This window comes from Somniosus microcephalus, chromosome 29 (genome assembly GCF_052327205.1).
Source record: "Somniosus microcephalus isolate GS21.2 chromosome 29, FLI_Smic_1.0, whole genome shotgun sequence".
Classification (NCBI taxonomy): Eukaryota; Metazoa; Chordata; class Chondrichthyes; order Squaliformes; family Somniosidae; genus Somniosus; species Somniosus microcephalus.
In genome coordinates, this window is record NC_141015.1 from 6906629 (window position 1) to 6929057 (window position 22429).

At 51.5% G+C, this 22429-nt stretch overlaps 1 protein-coding gene across 1 annotated transcript in view; it reads right to left on the reverse strand.

Annotated features, from left to right (window-relative positions):
• The window catches only part of LOC147098445 (nck-associated protein 1-like), a 211110-nt gene that overhangs the window by 96109 nt on the left and 92572 nt on the right, over window positions 1-22429 (reverse strand). The window contains exons 6-12 of the mRNA XM_085970119.1: window positions 19097-19187; window positions 14442-14579; window positions 9423-9471; window positions 7809-7965; window positions 6487-6543; window positions 5672-5768; window positions 4724-4833 (exon numbers count right to left, since the gene is read on the reverse strand). Coding sequence (XP_085826245.1) covers window positions 4724-4833; window positions 5672-5768; window positions 6487-6543; window positions 7809-7965; window positions 9423-9471; window positions 14442-14579; window positions 19097-19187 — 699 coding nt within the window. The remainder of the gene's footprint in view (window positions 1-4723; window positions 4834-5671; window positions 5769-6486; window positions 6544-7808; window positions 7966-9422; window positions 9472-14441; window positions 14580-19096; window positions 19188-22429) is intronic.

Here is a 22429-nt window from a genome sequence, read left to right on the forward strand (position 1 = left end):
GAAAGGCACCACCTGCTTTAAGTGCAGTAAGAAGGGGCACTTCGGGAAGGTGTGCAGAGGGAACCCCGCCGGAAAACCCGCCACCGCCGCGTGTGCGCCGTGGGAGCGGCCATCTTGGACGCCATCTTGCCCGACCTCGTGGGGTCCGCCATCTTGTGAGCAGACAGCGTGGACGCCATCTTGTATCGATCAGGGCCCTACAGTGGCATCGGTCACAGTGGACCAGACCAGGCCGCACCCGCTATCCAGGTCAATGGTGGACATCGAGGTAAACGGGTGCCGGGTTAAATGCTTAATTGACAGTGGAAGCACGGAGAGCTTTATCCACCCAGAACTGGCACAACAACTCTCCCTAAAGGTGGTTCCTACTCAGGGTACCATCTCTATGGCTGACAAAACCCAGACATCGACCATTCTGGGTTACTGCACGGTACAATTGTGCGTTAACGGAACTGTATATGATAATTTTAAAGTATTAATCATGAAGAACCTATGTGCGAGCGTGATCTTGGGCCTGGATTTCCAGTGCAACCACCAAAGCATCACGCTCAAGTACGGTGGGTCCCAGCCGCCCCTCACAGTGTGCGGTCTGGCTACCCTGAAGGTAAAGCCGCCTTCGCTATTCGCGAACCTTACCCCTAACTGCCGGCCAATAGCGACCAAAAGCAGGAGGTACAGCTGGGAGGACAGGCGGTTTATCGCGACCGAGGTAGACAGGCTCCTGAAAGAGCGCATTATTGAACGCAGCAACAGCCCGTGGCGCGCCCAAGTGGTAGTGGTAAGGGGTAGCGAGAAGAAACGGATGGTGATCGACTATAGTCAAACGATCAACAGGTACACCCTACTAGATGCCTACCCGCTACCCCGCATATCAGAAATGGTGAACCAAATCGCCCAATACCGGGTGTTCTCCACCATCGACCTCAAGTCAGCGTACCACCAGCTCCCTATCAGACCAGAGGACCGCCCGTACACCGCCTTCGAGGCGAACGGATGCCTCTACCAATTCCTCAGAGTCCCCTTTGGGGTGACGAATGGGGTCTCGGTCTTCCAGAGGGAGATGGACCGCATGGTCGATGACCACCACTTGCAGGCAACCTTCCCCTACCTCGACAACGTCACCATCTGCGGTCACAACCAGCAGGATCACGACTCGAACCTCGAGAGGTTCCTGAAAACCGCACAAAAACTCAACCTCACCTACAACGAGGACAAGTGCGTTTACAACACCACGCGCCTCTGCATACTAGGCAGCGTGGTGGAGAATGGGGAAATCGGACCAGACCCCGACCGATTGCGCCCCCTACGGGAGCTGCCCCTGCCCAACACTCCCAAAGCCCTGAAAAGATGCCTGGGGTTATTTTCTTATTATTCCCAATGGGTCCCCAACTACTCCGACAAAGCCCGCCCCCTCTTGAAAGCATCCTCTTTCCCGCTCTCTGCTGAGGCCCACGCCGCCTTCAAAAGCATTAAGCAGGATATTGAGCGGGCCACGCTACAGGCAGTGGACGAGAACACTCCATTTCAAGTGGAAAGTGATGCGTCTGACTTCGCCTTGGCGGCCACCCTCAACCAGGCGGGGCGGCCCGTAGCTTTCTTCTCGAGGACCCTCCAAGGGCCCGAGATCAGACACTCCTCCATGGAAAAGGAGGCCCAAGCCATCGTGGAGGCAGTGCGCCACTGGCGCCACTACCTAGCCGGCAAACGCTTCACCCTACTTACCGACCAGCAGTCGGTAGCGTTTATGTTCAATAATAAACAGAGGGGGAAGATTAAAAATGATAAGATTCTTAGGTGGCGGATCGAGCTCTCCACCTTCGAGTACGACATCATTTACCGGCCAGGGGCCCTTAACGAATCCCCTGACGCCCTCTCACGAAGGATGTGTGCCAGCGCCACCGGGGATCGGCTACAGACCCTCCACAACGACCTCTGCCACCCAGGGGTCACGCGGCTGTTCCACTTCATAAAGTCCCGTAACTTACCCTACTCGATTGAGGAAGTTCGGTCCCTGACCAGGAACTGCCGCACTTGCGCTGAGTGCAAGCCTCGGTTCTACCGCCCAGATAGAGCCCACTTAATCAAAGCTACACAGCCCTTTGAGCGGCTCAGCTTAGATTTCAAGGGCCCCCTCCCGTCCGTCGACCGCAATGTTTACTTCCTGAACATTGTGGACGAGTACTCCCGGTTCCCATTCGCCTTCCCCTGCCCAGACATGACCAGCGCCACGGTCATTAAATGCCTCAACAGCCTGTTCTGCCTGTTCGGTATGCCGAGCTACATCCATACGGATAGGGGGGCGTCCTTCATGAGTGAAGAGCTACGCCAGTACATGCTGTCCAGGGGGATCGCCACGAGCCGTACCACCAGCTACAACCCCCGGGGTAACGGCCAAGTGGAGCGAGAGAACGGGACAGTATGGAAAGCAGTCACTCTAGCTCTAAGGACCAAGGGCCTCCCTATCTCCCGCTGGCAGGAAGTCCTCTCGGATGTGCTCCATTCGATACGGTTGCTATTGTGTATGGCCACTAATACCACGCCTCATGAACAAATGTTTGTCTTTCCCCGGAAATCCACCTCAGGCGTATCCATGCCGTCATGGCTCTCCACCCCAGGTCCGGTACTCGTGCGAAGGCATGTGAGGGGCCACAAAACGGACCCTCTCGTGGAGCCAGTACACCTACTCCACGCCAACCCCCAATACGCATATGTCCGGCACGCCGACGGAAGGGAGGACACCGTGTCCATAAAAGACGTCGCCCCAGCCGGCATCGACAACAACCACGGCAATAGCGGCAACGACGATCACAGCAACTCTTACCCACCCACTACTCTTTCACCACCCCCGGAAGAACACCGACCAACGGCACCCCCACCAACTACCCCTTCAACAACCCTGGCGGCACCCCCGGCAGAGACCCAGGAGGCTACCGGGGACACCCAGCCGACACCCGCGGCACCGCAACAGCCACGTCGGTCACAGAGGACTATCAAACCCCCGAACAGACTAAATCTATAGAAGGGGTGAATGTGATGAAATATTTCCATTCATCACTGCCTGTGACTGAGATCGGTTTCAGTGTCATTTCCCTTCCCCCAGACCTCATTGTATTGTGTACTGGAATGTGCTGTATTGTATACTGGAATGTGCTGGAATGTGCTGTGTGTAGGGCTCCGCCCATACCTGGCCCCGTTTGTAAGCTAGCTTCAGTCTAGCCCCAATCTCCAGAAGGACGACATCTCTCTCGCTTACGTGTTTCGTTCTAAGTTAATAAAAGCCTTGTTTTGTTCTGCTACCTTCGAGTCTCGGAATTATTGAGGCACATCAATCCCATCAAACACTCCCAGGGCAGGTACAGCACGGGTTAGATTCATAGGAAGGAACATAGGAACAGGAGTAGACCATTCATCCCCTCGATTCTGTTCTGCCATTCAATGAGATCATGGCTGATCTGCATGTTAACTCCATCTACCGGCCGTGGTTCCGTAACCCATAATACCCTTGCCTAACAAAAATCTATCAATCTCAGTTTTGAAATTTTCAATTGACCCACCAGCATCCACAGTGTTTTGGGGGAGAGAGTTCCAGATTTCCACTCCCCTCTGTGTGAAGTGCTTCCTGACATCACCCCTGAACAGCCTGGCTCTAATTTTAAGGTTCTGCCCCCTTGTTCTGGACTCCCCCCACCAGAGGAAATAGTTTCTCTCTCTCTCGACCCTATCGAATCCTTTAATCATCTTAAACACCTCGATTAGATCGCCCCTTAATCTTCTAAACTCGAGGGAATACAAGCCCAGTCTGTGGAACCTGGCCTCGTAATTTAACCCTTTTAGCCCCGGGATCATTCTGGTGAATCTGCGCTGCTCCCCCTCCGAGGCCAATATATCCTGCCTGAGGGGCGGGGCCCAGAACTGAACCCAGTGTCCAGATGGGGTCTGACCAGAGCTCTGTGCAGCTGTAACAACCTCCTCGCCTTTGTAATCCAGCCCTGAGATAAAGACCAACATTCCATTAGCCTGTTTGACTATTTTTTGCACCTGTCCACCAGCTTTCAGTGACTGCTGTACACGGACCCCTAAATCTCTCGGCTCATCCGCAGTTCCTGCTTCTCACCATTTAGAGAATACTCTGATCTCTCTTTCTTAGGTCCAAAGTGGATGACCTCACACTTCCCCACAGTGAACTCCATCGACACTATTTACTGTGCTAACTAACTTAGTGCAATCATCAAACTCGGATATACGGCTCTCTATTCCTTCATCAAAGTCATTTATATAGCTATAGTGAAAAGCTGAGGCCCCAGTACAGATCCCTGGGGGACACCACTGGTCACATCCTGCCAATTGGAGCACATACCCATTGTCCCCACTCTCTTTCTCCTCCCTCCTAACCAACTATTCCAGATCGGATTTTTGTGACCAATCTCGTATGTAGAATCTTGTCGGATGCCTTCTGGAAGTCCAGATGAATAACATCCACAGACACTCCCTTATCTACCACATTAGTTACTTCCTCAAAAAAATTCAACAAGATTCATTAGACATGACTTACCCGTTACAATCCATGCTGACTCTCTCTGATCAGCTCATATTTATCCAAACACTCAATCATTCTGCCCCTAATAACAGGATGTACTTCAGCCTAACCCCACTATAACAACACTGTGACATTTTCCCTTCTCTATATATATATCTTTATTTTCTTTCTATTTCCCTTCTTCACCTGTCCACGTAGTCCTCCGGGGTCTTGGTTTTGATGATGTTCTCAGCGTGACGCACAAGCCATGAAATCTCATCGCGAGAAAACGACAGAGCCATGAAAACAAAGAGGACCTGGAGCAAAGAGAATGGAAAAGAGGCTTCAGAAGTTCACAACAAAACCTACAAACAATTCATTCGGACATCTAAAGATTAATCTTTAATTACCTGGCAGACTGCAGTCAGCTAAGCCCAGAAATCAAACTGAACTTATATGTACTCGTGAGCAGCCCGGGTGGGTAAATGCATTGCATTACTGAGCCACACAGACCAGCAAGCTCGCACAATAGTGCTGTACTCTGTTCTGCGATAGGTGATCTCGTCAGTGATGCTACAATCAGATGCAACTCCCCTCGGCTAGGAAGGGTGGGCGAGTGGCGAAAATCAACCTGCAGGAAAGTGCCCCGGTGTAAGAACATCAGATGAGGAGAGGTTCAGGCTCAATTGCGATGCCCCCACAGTCGAATAGTCTGCTGATTGTCACTGCTTAAGCTCACCAACGAATAACTGAGATGGACTGGAGGGCTGCCAGTGCCTGTATGACCACACCCAAATACCAAAACCCACTAGCAAGGGCAGCTTGTGTCATTGTTCCACTGTCACGGAAGGCAGAATAAAACACACTGTGTAACACACACAGTCTGTAAACTGCACTTAGCATTTATATTTTATGGCTTAGTGTTATTTAATCGATGTAGTGTGGAGAAGGGACAAATCCCAGACTACAGAATATCATACTGGAAAAGAACAGGAGACAAGACCAGCTATTTCAGGAAGTGATGTCAGCTGATGCCAAGATTATAATAGTGAGAGTTGGGGAGAATGGGGACGATAAAAAACCTTCATGTGTGCCCCTCCTCCTACAAGAGCTCCTTATATGGTTACGTATAAAATCGAAGTGAGGTTGAGATACCTTTGGTCCCAGCAGGCCAGGCTCCTCGGTTAGGATAGTGCTCAGCTCCTTCACAGCGCTCCTCAGGAAGTGTCGTTTCTCTCTGTGCACGGCCCCACTAAACACAAGGCACAAGTCAGTGAGCACAACACTGCCTCTCTCTCCCACACACACATTCTCTCCCTCAGATATTTAATCCACCTTTACAAATACAGATTAATGTTGATTAATTTCTGGTTGTGAGTGACACATGTCAACCAAACTGACAGGAGCGACTGGGATTCCTCCTGTAACAGTCAGGCCATTTTTCTCACTTTAAGAGCCAAAGCCAAATACATGAAAAAATCAGCTCTGTTGGGCTCTAACTTGATCTCAACATCCAATCAGGAGCTCAGACGCCGTCGCTCAGACCTCAGACGCCGCCTCTCAGACCTCAGACGCAGCCTCTCAGAGCTCAGACGCCGCCTCTCAGACCTCAGGCACTGCCTCTCAGAGCTCAGGCGCCGCCTCTCAGAGTTCAGACGCCGCCTCTCAGAGCTCAGACGCTGCCTCTCAGAGCTCAGACGCTGCCTCTCAGAGCTCAGACGCCGCCTCTCAGAGTTCAGACGCCGCCTCTCAGACCTCTGAGGCCGCCTCTCAGAGCTCAGACGCCGCCTCTCAGAGCTCAGACGCCGCCTCTCAGAGCTCAGACGCCGCCTCTCAGAGCTCAGACGCCGCCTCTCAGAGCTCAGACGCCGCCTCTCAGAGCTCAGACGCTGCCTCTCAGAGCTCAGATGCTGCCTCTCAGAGCTCAGACACACACTCTGAGCTCAGTCAAAATTACGGGATTTCATTACCTGTTTGTAGTGGCTTGTTCTCGGCACTCCTTAATGTCTGTGATACGCTTGCTGTATCTATAAAACCAGAGAGCACAATCACATCTTCAAACCTGAGCACAACTCCAAAGCAAAGAATATCACAAAGTAGAGAAATATCTGTGCTGGGAAGGAAGCATCCAGCAACAGTAAAACACTCCCAGGGCAGGGACAGCGGGGGTTAGATACAGAGTAAAGCTCCCTCTACACTGTCCCATCAAACACTCCCAGGGCAGGGACAGCGGGGGTTAGATACAGAGTAAAGCTCCCTCTACACTGTCCCAAACACTCCCAGGGCAGGTACAGCACGGGTTAGATACAGAGTAAAGCTCCCTCTACACTGTCCCATCAAACACTCCCAGGGCAGGTCCAGCACGAGTTAGATACAGAGTAAACCTTGCTTTACACTGTCACATCAAACACTCCCAGGGAAGGTACAGCACAGGTTAGATACAGAGCAGAGCTCCCTCTACACTGTCCCATCAAACATCCCAGGGCAGGTCCAGCACAGGTTAGATACAGAGTAAATTTCCCTCTACATTGTCCCCATCAAACACTCCCAGGGCAAGTACAGCACGGGGTGAGATACAGAGTAAATCTCCCTCTACACTGCCCCATCAAACACTCCCAGGGAAGGGACAGCACAGGTTAGATACAGAGTAAAGCTCCCTCTACACTGTCGCAACAAACACTCCCAGGGCAGGTACTGCACAGGTTAGATACAGAGTAAAGCTCCCTCTACACTGTCCCATCAAACACTCCCAGGGCAGGTACAGCATGGGTTAGATACAGAGTAAAGGTCCCTCTACACTGTCCCATCAAACACTCCCAGGGCAGGTACAGCATGGGTTAGATACAGAGTACAGCTCCCTCTACACTGTCCCATCAAACACTCCCAGGGCTGGTACATTACGATTTAGATACAGGGCAAAGCTCCCGCTACACTGTCCCATCAAACAATCCCAGAGCACGTATAGCACGGGTTAGATACAGAGTAAAGCTCCCTCTACACTGTCCCATCAAACACTCCCAGGGCAGGTACAGCATGGGTTAGATACAGAGTAAAGCTCCCTCTACACTGTGTCTGCAATGTACACAGCTTCAATGCCTGATGTGCGATTTGGTTAGCCTCACAATTACATATATGTAACCTAAAAATCTTAAAATATTTCTAAAGTTTTAATGTGTGGCAAATAGTAACAGGTAATTGACTTCTTGTGAAGTAAAGAAAGTGAAAATAATTGCGCTGTTGCTGTTGGCGAGAGACGGTAACAGGTTGTCTACAACCTGGTTAAATACCTTACCCTTTCAAACTGCTGAAGAGTTCCTCGGTCACCTTGTGATGGAAGAAGACTTCGTCCCTGAAAAGCTCAATGCAAAGACTGCACTGCATGGCTTGTTTCCATAGCGTTAGACATGTTTGCTCCGAGTTTAAACTGCTGTGACACAGCAGGAAGCCGACTAAATCAGAAAAAGAGCGAGTATATTAGAGATGGTCCCGGCTACTTCACTGATTTGTATTTAACAAGTGTGCAGGACACGAAACTTAACAACATGTGATGGTAAAATAGAAATCTCAGGGGTGGGGTGGTGACACAGAATGCCAGCTCCTGAATCCTCACATGGCAACTTCTCAACCACATCGCCATGGCAGCCTTGGACTATGTCCAGAAGGAAGATGAAAGGTTACCTTTAAGACAGCCGCCCACACCACCTGGCAGATGTGATACTGCTGACAATACAGCTCGTCATCAGTCACACCCATCAGGCATGCGGAAAGTGAAATAAAGTCCAGTCTGGGATATCTGTAAACCAAACAAGCAGGATGTGAGCTAATCAGCAAACAACTGATCATCACTCATCATGGAAGGGCCGAGGGGTGATGTATTGTTGGTGCAGTGACTGGGTGATGTATTGTTGGTCCAGTGACTGGGTGATGTATTGTTGGTCCAGTGACTGGGTGATGTATTGTTGGTCCACTGACTGGGTGATGTATTGTTGGTCCAGTGACTGGGTGATGTATTGTTGGTCCAGTGACTGGGTGATGTATTGTTGGTCCACTGACTGGGTGATGTATTGTTGGTCCAGTGACTGGGTGATGTATTGTTGGTCCAGTGACTGGGTGATATATTGTTGGTCCAGTGACTGGGTGATGTATTGTTGGTCCAGTGACTGGGTGATGTATTGTTGGTCCAGTGACTGGGTGATGTATTGTTGGTCCAGTGACTGGGTGATGTATTGTTGGTCCAGTGACTGGGTGATGTATTGTTGGTCCAGTGACTGGGTGATGTATTGTTGGTCCAGTGACTGGGTGATGTATTGTTGGTACACTGACTGGGTGATGTATTGTTGGTCCAGTGACTGGGTGATGTATTGTTGGTCCAGTGACTGGGTGATATATTGTTGGTCCAGTGACTGGGTGATGTATTGTTGGTCCAGTGACTGGGTGATGTATTTTTGGTCCAGTGACTGGAGTAAAATGCTGGTGATTTTGCTGAAGCTTGGGGGAGTAATACGGGAAGCAGGATTCTCATGGAGAGGATAACAAAGTTTCAAAGGCAGATGTGTGGATCATTTAAGTCTGTTGAACTGGTGTCCGATTGAATTTGCCATTTTTTTCATTTCTGTTAAACGGCTATTTCATTGACCGAGATTTAGATAGGCCAAATATATTTTATTCACGTTGTTGCAATAGATGCCTATACAGACTTAGTCAAATTGCTGTCCCACTGTCTAATCATAGAATCACAGAGCACAGATGCCGGCCATTTGCTTCATTGTGCCTTTGCCAGCAATGAACATTTAGGTCTGTTTTCCAACCTGATGGAAGGTTCCAGTGTCAGGGATCTCTCATTTAATTCTGTCAATCTTAGGAATTATGTCTGTGAACATTGTGAATGTTACTGGGTGGTACTTACTGATGATCCATCTCTCCATAACCTCCAACGACAAGTATTCACATGGCATCTGAGCAAAAAGCAACAATTCATTAATTACTTTACAATCTTAGTGCATTGATTTACTTGCTTCTCATTCAACACCCATCGGAGGTAGGAAAACAGAATGCTCTGAAATTCATATCACTGAGGGGACCAACAAAAATGTTAATATTTCGCACTTGAGCAAAGATAGAAATGAATACCTGGCTGGACCCAGAGTAACAGTATCAGGACCCAGAGTGACAGTAACAGGACCCAGAGTGACAGTAACAGGGCCCAGAGTGACAGTAACAGGGCCCAGAGTGACAGAATCAGGGCTCAGAGTGACAGTATCAGGGCCCAGAGTGACAGTATCAGGACCCAGAGTGACAGTAACAGGACCCAGAGTGACAGTAACAGGACCCAGAGTGACAGTATCAGCACCCAGAGTGACAGTATCAGCACCCAGAGTGACAGTATCAGCACCCAGAGTGACAGTATCAGGGCCCAAAGTGACAGTATCAGGGCCAGAGTGACAGTATCGGGGCCCAGAGTGACAGTATCGGGGCCCAGAGTGACAGTATCAGGGCCCAGAGTGACAGTATCAGGGCCCAGAGTGACAGTAACAGGACCCAGAGTGACAGTAACAGGACCCAGAGTGACAGTATCAGCACCCAGAGTGACAGTATCAGCACCCAGAGTGACAGTATCAGGGCCCAAAGTGACAGTATCAGGGCCAGAGTGACAGTATCGGGGCCCAGAGTGACAGTATCGGGGCCCAGAGTGACAGTATCGGGGCACAGAGTGACAGTATCAGGACCCAGAGTGACAGTATCAGCGCCCAGAGTGACAGTATCAGGTCCCAGAGTGACAGTATCAGGGCCCAGAGTGACAGTATCAGGGCCCAGAGTGACAGTATCAGGGCCCAGAGTGACAGTATCAGGGCCCAGAGTGACAGTATCAGGACCCAGAGTGACAGTATCAGCGCCCAGAGTGACAGTATCAGGGCCCAGAGTGACAGTATCAGGACCCAGACTGACAGTATCGGGACGCAGAGTGACAGTATCGGGACCCAGAGTGACAGTATCGGGATGCAGAGTGACAGTATCAGGACCCAGAGTGACAGTATCAGCGCCCAGAGTGACAGTATCAGGACCCAGAGTGACAGCATCAGGACCCAGAGTGACAGTATCAGGTTCCAGAGTGACAGTATCAGGACCCAGACTGACAGTATCAGGACCCAGAGTGACAGTATCAGGGCCCAGAGTGACAGTATCAGGACCCAGAGTGAAAGTAACAGGGCCCAGAGTGACAGTATCAGGACCCAGAGTGACAGTAACAGGACCCAGAGTGACAGTAACAGGGCCCAGAGTGACAGTATCAGGGCCCAGAGTGACAGTATTAGGGCCCAGAGTGACAGTATCAGGGCCCAGAGTGAAAGTATCAGGAGCCAGAGTGACAGTATCAGGACCCAGAGTGACAGTATCAGGACCCAGAGTGACAGTATCAGGACCCAGAGTGACAGTATCAGGGCCCAGAGTGACAGTATCAGGACCCAGAGTGACAGTATCAGGACCCAGAGTGACAGTATCAGGGCCCAGAGTGACAGTATCAGGGCCCAGAGTGACAGTATCAGGGCCCAGAGTGACAGTATCAGGGCCCGGAGTGACAGTATCAGGGCCCGGAGTGACAGTATCAGGACCCGGAGTGACAGTATCAGGGCCCGGAGTGACAGTATCAGGGCCCGAAGTGACAGTATCAGGGCCCGGAGTGACAGTATCAGGGCCCGGAGTGACAGTATCAGGGCCCGGAGTGACAGTATCAGGGCCCGGAGTGACAGTATCAGGGCCCGGAGTGACAGTATCAGGGCCCAGAGTGACAGTATCAGGGCCCAGAGTGACAGTATCAGGGCCCAGAGTGACAGTATCAGGGCCCAGAGTGACAGTATCAGGGCCCAGAGTGACAGTGTCAGGGCCCAGAGTGACAGTGTCAGGGCCCAGATTGACAGTGTCAGGGCCCAGAGTGACAGTATCAGGGCCCAGAGTGACAGTATCAGGGCCCAGAGTGACAGTATCAGGGCCCAGAGTGACTGTATCAGGGCCCAGAGTGACTGTATCAGGGCCCAGAGTGACAGTATCAGGGCCCAGAGTGACAGTATCAGGGCCCAGAGTGACAGTATCAGGGCCCAGAGTGACAGTATCAGGGCCCAGAGTGACAGTATCAGGGCCGAGAGTGACAGTATCAGGGCCCAGAGTGACAGTATCAGGACCCAGAGTGACAGTATCAGGGCCCAGAGTGACAGTATCAGGGCCCAGAGTGACAGTATCCGGGCCCAGAGTGACAGTATCAGGGCCCAGAGTGACAGTATCAGGGCCCAGAGTGACAGTATCAGGGCCCAGAGTGACAGTATCAGGGCCCAGAGTGACAGTATCAGGACCCAGAGTGAAAGTATCAGGACCCAGAGTGACAGTATCAGGGCCGAGAGTGACAGTATTAGAGCCCAGAGTGGCAGTATCAGGACGCAGAGTGACAGTATCTGGGCCCAGAGTGACAGTATCAGGGCCCAGAGTGACAGTATCAGGGCCCAGAGTGACAGTATCAGGACCCAGAGTGACAGTATCAGGGCCCAGAGTGACAGTATCAGGGCCCAGAGTGATAGTATCAGGGCCCAGAGTGACAGTATCAGGACCCAGAGTGACAGTATCAGGGCCCAGAGTGACAGTATCAGCACCCAGAGTGACAGTATCCGGGCTCAGACTGACAGTATCAGGGCCCAGAGTGACAGTATCAGGGCCCAGAGTGACAGTATCAGGGCCCAGAGTGACAGTATCAGGGCCCAGAGTGACAGTATCAGGGCCCAGAGTGACAGTATCAGGGCCCAGAGTGACAGTATCAGGACCCAGAGTGAAAGTATCAGGACCCAGAGTGACAGTATCAGGGCCGAGAGTGACAGTATCAGGGCCCAGAGTGACAGTATCAGGACGCAGAGTGACAGTTTTAGGGCCCAGAGTGACAGTATCAGGGTCCTGAGTGACAGTATCAGGGCCCAGAGTGACAGTATCAGGACGCAGAGTGACAGTATCAGGGCCCAGAGTGACAGTATCAGGGCCCAGAGTGACAGTATCAGGGCCCAGAGTGACAGTATCAGTGTCCAGAGTGACAGTATCAGTGTCCAGAGTGACAGTATCAGGGCCCAGAGTGACAGTATCAGGGCCCAGAGTGACAGTATCAGGGCCCAGAGTGACAGTATCAGCACCCAGAGTGACAGTATCAGGGCCCAGAGTGACAGTATCACGGCCCAGAGTGACAGTATCAGGGCCCAGAGTGACAGTATCAGGGCCCAGAGTGACAGTATCAGGGCCCAGAGTGACAGTATCAGGGCCCAGAGTGACAGTATCAGGGCCCAGGGTGACAGTATCAGGGCCCAGGGTGACAGTATCAGGGCCCAGGGTGACAGTATCAGGGCCCAGGGTGACAGTATCAGGGCCCAGAGTGACAGTATCAGGGCCCAGGGTGACAGTATCAGGGTCCAGAGTGACAGTATCAGGGCCGAGAGTGACAGTATCAGGGCCGAGAGTGACAGTATCAGGGCCCAGAGTGACAGTATCAGGGCCCAGAGCGACAGTATCAGGGCCCAGAGCGACAGTATCAGTGCCCAGAGCGACAGTATCAGGGCCCAGAGCGACAGTATCAGGGCCCAGAGCGACAGTATCAGGGCCCAGAGCGACAGTATCAGGGCCCAGAGCGACAGTATCAGGGCCCAGAGCGACAGTATCAGAGCCCAGAGCGACAGTATCAGGGCCCAGAGCGACAGTATCAGGGCCCAGAGCGACAGTATCAGGGCCCAGAGCGACAGTATCAGGGCCCAGAGCGACAGTATCAGGGCCCAGAGCGACAGTATCAGGGCCTAGAGGGACAGTATCAGGGCCCAGAGTGACAGTGTCAGGGCCCAGAGTGACAGTATCAGGGCCCAGAGTGACAGTATCAGGGCCCAGAGTGACAGTATCAGGGCCCAGAGTGACAGTATCAGGGCCCAGAGTGACAGTATCAGGGCCCAGAGTGACAGTATCAGGGCCCAGAGTGACAGTATCAGGACCCAGAGTGACAGTATCAGGGCCCAGAGTGACAGTATCAGGGCCCAGAGTGACAGTATCAGGGCCCAGAGTGACAGTATCAGGGCCCAGAGTGACAGTATCAGGACCAAGAATGACAGTATCAGGAACAAGAGTGACAGTATCAGGGCCCAGAGTGACAGTATCAGGACCCAGAGTGACAGCATCAGGACCCAGAGTGGCAGTATCAGGACCCAGAGTGGCAGTATCAGGGCCCAGAGTGACAGTATCAGGACCCAGAGTGACAGTATCAGGGCCCAGAGTGACAGTATCAGGGCGCAGAGTGACAGTATCAGGGCCCAGAGTGACAGTATCAGGACCCAGAGTGACAGTATCAGGACCCAGAGTGACAGTATCAGGGCCCAGAGTGACAGTATCAGGGCCCAGAATGACAGTATCAGGGCCCAGAGTGACAGTATCAGGACCCAGAGTGACAGTATCAGGACCCAGAGTGACAGTATCAGGTTCCAGACTGACAGTATCAGGGTCCAGAGTGACAGTATCAGGGCCCAGAGTGACAGTATCAGGGCCCAGAGTGACAGTATCAGGGCCCAGATTGACAGTATCAGGACCCAGAGTGACAGTATCAGGGCCCAGAGTGACAGTATCAGGACCCAGAGTGACAGTATCAGGTCCCAGAGTGACAGTATCTGGGCCCAGAGTGACAGTATCAGGGCCCAGAGTGACAGTATCAGGGCCCAGATTTAATGTGTTTTTGGAGAAAGAGGATCAAAGGCACTGCTGACAAGTTGAGTGGGTGGCAGGATTCATATCTGCAAAAAACAATGACAGGAAAGTGCGATTGGCCTTTTGCCACTGCTGCAAATTCTAATATATTAAAGAGATCAAGAGAAAGAAAGATTCCATTTTGGAAAATGTGGCGGAATGAGCAAATAGTTGTGCTTACGGTGTCGGAGAGAGCGGGATTGAGCATGTTGTTCGCTGCACTGATCACACTGAGCAGCTGAGCACTCCTCCAAAGTTCGGCCGTGAGATTCCTCCTCGGGAAGAGGAATTGCAGTGAGAGGAGAGCATCGGTGAGGAGCTAGAACAGGGAAAGCCTCAATTAAACATGGTCAGTCATTCAACCGTAGCTTTCTGAATGTTGGTTCCATTATTCAACGAGATGGTTAATGCAGGTACAGAGAATGATAGGCTGGGGAGGGAAAATATCCCGAAACAGAAACTCTCCAATCAGTCGCCTTACTTGTGCATCTGAAATTTGCTTGTCCCACAACAAGGCTGCCTGCAGCACACATCACTAAAAGCTGATTGTCCAAAGATGTGCGGGTTAGGTTGATTGACCATGATAAAAATTGGCCCTTAGTGTTAGGGGGGGATTAAATACGTGGGGTTACGGGATTACGGGGATAGGGCTTGGGTGGGATGGCTGTCGGTGTAGGGACCGGGTGCTAGGGTTTGGATGATCAGCCATGATCTCGTTGAATGGCGGAGCAGGCTCAAAGGGCCGAATGGCCTACTCCTGCTCCTATCTTCTATGTTTCTATGTTTCTATGTTTTATAAATACATTTCAAGACTGGTGGGAGGCTACCAGAGTAAACTCCCCAACCCATATTCACATCCACCCCCTTGACATTGCCATCTCTCGTGGCCTCGCCACTCCCATCTTGTCCTTCACAGGTAAGGCCATCGCTGATCACTTCATTGTATCTCTCTACACCACATCCCCCTTCTCTGCCCCAACCCCACTTCCTTCTGTGTCCGCCCCTGGAAAAAGTTCTCTCCCAATTCACTTACAACTGCACTTTCAAAATCCCAACTGTCTAGCCTTTGGCCCACCATTCACCACAACATTACTGCAGCTACCGATCTGCTAGCTGACACAGAAGGCTGTGGAGGCCAATTCATTAAATATATTCAAGAAGGAGTTCGATATATTTCTTAAGGCTAAAGGGATCAAGGGATATGGGGAGAAAGCAGGGACAGTGTACTGAGTTTGGATGATCAGCCATGATTGCATTGAATGGCTCGAGGGGCCGAATGGCCTACTCCTGCTCCTATCTTCTATGTTTCTATGTTCAACCACACCCTCGCTTCCAGTGTTGATGCCCTAGTCCCTATGAACAGGATTACTCTCTCTCACCCTGGCCGTTCTGCCGGGTATGGCCCTCATCACCGCTCCCCTAAGTCCAAGTTTTTTTTTTACTCATTCCTGGGATGTGGGCGTCGCTGGCAAGGTGCTGGTGAGCCGCCTCTCCCACGTTATACCCTCCATAAACTTGAGGTCATCCAAAACTCTCCTGCCCGTGTCCTAAGTCGCACCAAGTCCCATTCACCCATCACCTCTGTGCTCGCCGACCTACATTGGCTCCCAGTTAAGCAACACCTCGATTTCACAATTCTCATCCTTGTTTTCAAATCCCTCCATGGCCTCGCTGTGGGGTGTGGGGGAGGGGGTGTGGGGGAGGGGCTGTGGGGTGTGGGGGACGGGCTGTGGGGTGTGTGTCTATACTCTTTGTATATCTTGCTTGTGGTTGGTTGACACGTTTCCTTGCCTATTTCCCAGCCATGTCCGATAGCAAAATACTGCAGATGCTGGAAATCCGAAATAACAACAGAAAATGCTGGAAAAACTCAGCAGGCCAGGCAACATCCGTGGAGAGAAAATAGAGTCGATGCTCCGAGTAGAGCGCTTGTTTTGGGAGTCTCGTATTGGGCATGCGGACAATATGACCCGTCCATCGGAGCTGATTGAGCGCGGTCAGAGCCATGTCCCCCTGATGGCCAATTATCTTCCTTAGAATCTTGGTGTAAAAGTGAGATATATTGTTCAATCCGAAGCATTTCAAACTAACCATTTCGGATCTGTTATCCTCTCAGTGTGTAAAAGCCACTTCCTGTAACAGCTGAATGAAGCTCAGCCTAGCCAGACCCCACTGGGATAATTACTCCAGTACACACTGCGCACTCGCTTCAATCACCAGGCAAGCTGACTGTGCCAAGGATCATGTTATCTGAATTTCATCAGGCTGAAAAAATCCTAGCAAACAATGTGGGTTCGGAAATGAACAGACTCTTTGTTACCAAATTGAAGGATTCTTGGCTGTCAGCCTTGGGTGGGGACAGTAGCTTCGTGGTTATGTTACTGCACTAATAATCCCGAGGCCTGGACATGTCGGTAAACGTGAGTTCAAATCCCATCACGGCAACTGGGGAATTTAATTAAATAAATCTGGAATTAAAATGCTGGTATCAGTAGTGGTGACCATGAAACTACTGGATTGTCATAAAAACCGAACAGGTTCACTAATATATTTAGGGAAGGAAATCTGCCGTCCTTACCCGGTCTGGCCTATATGTGACTCCAGACTCACAGCAATGTGGTTGACTCTTAACTGCCCTCTGAAATGGCCTAACAAGTCACTCAGTTGTAGAGAGACGGGCAATAAATGCTGTGCTTGTCAGCAATGCCCACATCCAGTGAATCAATTCAAAAAAGTCAAATAGCCTTTTCCCCACGTCCAGTATTACTTATCACTAAGAACTGAAAGGTTTACTTTGTCCAGGAGTCACAGCGGGCCACAGCGAAAAATCGCATAGACCTCCTCAGAAGACAAACACGGGACACAACCAACAGAGTACCCTTCGTCGTCCAGTACTTCCCCGGAGCGGAGAAACTACGCCATGTTCTTCGCAGCCTTCAACATGTCATCGATGATGACGAACACCTCGCTAAGGCCATCCCCACGCCTCCACTACTCGCTTTCAAACAGCCGCCTAACCTCAAACAGACCATCGTTCGCAGCAAATTACCCAGCTTCCAGGAGAACAGCGACCACGACACCACACAACCCTGCCACAGCAACCTCTGCAAGACATGCCAGATCATCAACACAGATACCATCATCACACGTGAGGACACCACCCACCAGGTACATGGTACATACTCATGTGACTCGGCCAACGTTGTCTACCTCATACGTTGCAGGAAAGGATGCCCCGGAGCATGGTACATCGGCAAGACCATGCAGACACTGCGACAACGGATGAACGGACACCGCGCAACAATCACCAGGCAGGAGTGTTCCCTCCCAGTCAGGGAACACTTCAGCAGTCAAGGACATTCAGCCTCCGATCTTCGGGTAAGCATTCTCCAAGGTGGCCTTCGAGACACACGACAACGCAAAATCGTCGAGCAGAAACTGATAGCCAAGTTCCGCACCCATGAGGACGGCCTTAACCGAGATCTTGGGTTCATGTCACGCTACATGTAACCCCACCTGATGCAGGGTCATCCAGACTTGAGTCGACATTGGCTTGTTCTCTCTACACAGATGCGGCTGGACCTGCTGTGATTTCCAGCCAAAAAAAAAAAAAAATGTTTTTTGTCTGTTTTTTTGTTTTTCATACAGACCCCAGCATCTGCAATATTTGACCCCTTGTGACCCCACCTCATTGTTCTTTGATGTAATGTTTCCCTGACTGACCTGTTTGGACACCATTCACACCTTTGACTGCTGTGATTATCTCTCTGCTGAGGTGTGATAAATGGCAGTTGGAAAGGTTACCTGTAAACATCTGACATGATTCTCTGACTATATAAGCTGTGTCTTTATGCATTTCTCCACTTCACCTGAAGAAGGAGCAGCGCTCCGAAAGCTTGTGATTTCAAATAAAGCTGTTGGACTATAACCTGGTGTTGTGTGATTTCTTACATTTGTCCACCCCAGTCCAACTCCGGCATCTCCACACCTTGTCCAGGAGTGTCCTGGAAATGAGTTTTTCATTCCTGGAGACTCCAGGGAAATCCTGGAAGGTGGGCAACCCTCCTCTTGTTCCTGTATTAACTTGATCCTTAGCATTTAATACCTAGTATAATGAAATAAGATCCCCTCTCAGTCCCTCCTTCCAAGGGTGGAGAGCCTCGTTTTCTCCAGTCGATGGTAGGGACCACCCTTGTGGCTCTTCGCTTGACGATACAATGGGGGAGAATTTCTGCTTCGGATGCAATTGAGAAATTGCGCCCAAAGTGTGCTTGAAATTATGCCGCTGGTGTAACCTGGTGTTGCTTCATTAATACAACTGAAAATGGGTTTATCACCAAAAACATGCATTTTTAATAAGGATGTCCAGTCCTCCACTGGTAAGTAACCTGATTTTAAATCACTGAAAATTACTTCCAAAAAAAATACTGAACCATTTCATAGTTTCACTGGTGTACGCTCGTCAGTTTCTTCGAAAATTAAATCTTTTTTGAAAAGAAAATATCTTTTAAAACCTGCCGACTTGTACCTGTGTGCCAAAGAAACTGAGCGCAGTTTGAAGAGCTTTTCCCGATCGTGGAATCCCGCAAACTCAACCTGGGGGCCATGGCCAGCTTAGTGGCCGGGGCCTGATCCGGGCGAATTGAACCTTGAACCAGCATAAAAGATGGCGGAAAACACAAGCGAAAGTGGTTTTGGGCGGAACTCACACACGTTTGAAATTCCCCGATCTTTCTTCCGCGCTGGTTCAGTCAATTGCGCAAAACTAGTGGAAACAAGAACAAATGCTAGCACTGGGTATCTCCTTAACATGGCGTTGATAGGGCCAAGGCTCACCTTCCAATGGGGTCCAAACTCCTCCGTTAGCTTCTTGAGGGGATGGTCGTACTCCAGTAACATCTGCCCAAGTCTTGGATAACTAGAATCGCTAATTGAAAAAGAGATGGACAGTTGAGCATCAACAAAAACCAGACGGCAAAATTGGTGACTCTGATATGGATCTTATTGAATGGCGGAGCAGGCTCGAGGAGCCAAGTAGCCGATGTTCTTATGTTCTTCTCATATTATCTGACTGTCATCAGGCTGAAACAATCCTAGCAGACAGTCAATGTGGGTTCAGAAGAGACACAACTGATATGATCTTCACAGCCAGACAGCTCCAAGAAAAATGTGGAGAGCTAAATGTAGGCCTCTAAAAAATACCAGGAGTCAGGCTGAAACAAACAGAGGGGTGGGACTTTCACAAGACTGGTCCGATCTCTGTAAACTCTCCAACCTCCTCCAGCCCTACAACCCGCCGGGAAACTGCGATCATCCAATTTTAGCCTTGCCCCACTCTATCTCTGGAACCTCCCCCCATCCCAGTAACCTCGCCATCTCTGGAACCTCCCCCCATCCCAGTAACCTCGCTATCTCTGGAACCTCCCCCCATCCCAGTAACTTCGCTATCTCTGGAACCTCCCCCCATCCCAGTAACCTCGCTATCTCTGGAACCTCCCCCCATCCCAGTAACCTCGCCATCTCTGGAACCTCCCCCCATCCCAGTAACCTCGCTATCTCTGGAACCTCCCCCCATCCCAGTAACTTCGCTATCTCTGGAACCTCCCCCCATCCCAGTAACCTCGCTATCTCTGGAACCTCCCCCCATCCCAGTAACCTCGCCATCTCTGGAACCTCCCCCCATCCCAGTAACCTCGCCATCTCTGGAACCTCCCCCCATCCCAGTAACCTCGCTATCTCTGGAACCTCCCCCCATCCCAGTAACCTCGCTATCTCTGAAACCTCCTCCAGCCCAGTAACCTCGCTATCTCTGGAACCTCCCCCCATCCCAGTAACCTCGCCATCTCTGGAACCTCCCCCCATCCCAGTAACCTCGCTATCTCTGGAACCTCCCCCCATCCCAGTAACCTCGCTATATCTGGAACCTCCCCCCATCCCTGTGACCTCGTTATCTCTGGAACCTCCCCCCATCCCAGTAACCTCGCCATCTCTGGAACCTCCCCCCATCCCAGTAACCTCGCCATCTCTGGAACCTCCCCCCATCCCAGTAACCTCGCTATCTCTGGAACCTCCCCCCATCCCAGTAACCTCGCTATATCTGGAACCTCCCCGCATCCCAGTAACCTCGCTATCTCTGAAACCTCCTCCAGCCCAGTAACCTCGCTATCTCTGGAACCTCCCCCCATCCCAGTAACCTCGCTATCTCTGAAACCTCCCCCCATCCCTGTGACCTCGTTATCTCTGGAACCTCCCCCCATCCCAGTAACCTCGCCATCTCTGGAACCTCCCCCCATCCCAGTAACCTCGCTATCTCTGGAACCTCCCCCCATCCCAGTAACCTCGCTATATCTGGAACCTCCCCCCATCCCTGTGACCTCGTTATCTCTGGAACCTCCCCCCATCCCAGTAACCTCGCTATATCTGGAACCTCCCCGCATCCCAGTAACCTCGCTATCTCTGAAACCTCCTCCAGCCCAGTAACCTCGCTATCTCTGGAACCTCCCCCCATCCCAGTAACCTCGCCATCTCTGGAACCTCCCCCCATCCCAGTAACCTCGCTATCTCTGGAACCTCCCCCCATCCCAGTAACCTCGCTATATCTGGAACCTCCCCCCATCCCTGTGACCTCGTTATCTCTGGAACCTCCCCCCATCCCAGTAACCTCGCCATCTCTGGAACCTCCCCCCATCCCAGTAACCTCGCCATCTCTGGAACCTCCCCCCATCCCAGTAACCTCGCTATCTCTGGAACCTCCCCCCATCCCAGTAACCTCGCTATATCTGGAACCTCCCCGCATCCCAGTAACCTCGCTATCTCTGAAACCTCCTCCAGCCCAGTAACCTCGCTATCTCTGGAACCTCCCCCCATCCCAGTAACCTCGCTATCTCTGAAACCTCCCCCCATCCCTGTGACCTCGTTATCTCTGGAACCTCCCCCCATCCCAGTAACCTCGCTATCTGTGGAACCTCCACCCATCCCAGTAACCTCGCTATCTCTGAAACCTCCCCCCATCCCAGCAACCTCGCTATCTCTGAAACCTCCAGCCCAGTAACCTCGCTATCTCTGAAACCTCCCCCCATCCCAGTAACCTCGCTATCTCTGGAACCTCCCCCCATCCCAGTAACCTCGCTATCTCTGGAACCTCCCCCATCCCAGTAACCTCGCTATCGCTGAAACCTCCCCCCATCCCAGCAACCTCGCTATCTCTGAAACCTCCCCCCATCCCAGTAACCTCACTATCTCTGGAACCTCCCCCCATCCCAGTAACCTCGCTATCTCTGCAACCTCCCCCCATCCCAGTAACCTCACTATCTCTGGAACCTCCCCCCATCCCAGCAACCTCGCTATCTCTGAAACCTCCCCCCATCCCAGTAACCTCGCTATCTCTGGAACCTCCCCCCATCCCAGCAACTTCGCTATCTCTGAAACCTCCTCCAGCCCAGTAACCTCTCTATCTCTGGAACCTCTCCCCATCCCAGTAATCTCGCTATCTCTGAAACCTCCTCCAGCCCAGTAACCTCGCTATCTCTGGAACCTCCCCCCATCCCAGTAACCTCGCTATCTCTGGAACCTCCCCCCATCCCAGTAACCTCGCTATCTCTCGAACCTCCCCCCATCCCAGTAACCTCGCTATCTCTGAAACCTCCCCCCATCCCAGTAACCTCGCTATCTCTGAAACCTCCTCCAGCCCAGTAACTTCGCTATCTCTGAAACCTCCCCCATCCCAGTAACCTCGCTATCTCTGGAACGTCCCCCCATCCCAGTAACCTCGCTATCTCTGAAACCTCCTCCAGCCCAGTAACGTCACTATCTCTGAAACCTCCCCCCATCCCAGTAACCTCGCTATCTCTGGAACCTCCCCCCATCCCAGTAACCTCGCTATCTCTGGAACCTCCCCCCATCCCAGCAACCTCGCTATCTCTGAAACCTCCTCCAGCCCAGTAACCCTATCTCTGAAACCTCCTCCAGCCCAGTAACCTCGCTATCTCTGAAACCTCCTCCAGCCCAGTAACATCACTATCTCTGGAACTTCCCCCCATCCCAGTAACCTCACTATCTCTGGAACCTCCCCCCATCCCAGCAACCTCGCTATCTCTGAAACCTCCCCCCATCCCAGTAACCTCGCTATCTCTGGAACCTCCCCCCATCCCAGCAACTTCGCTATCTCTG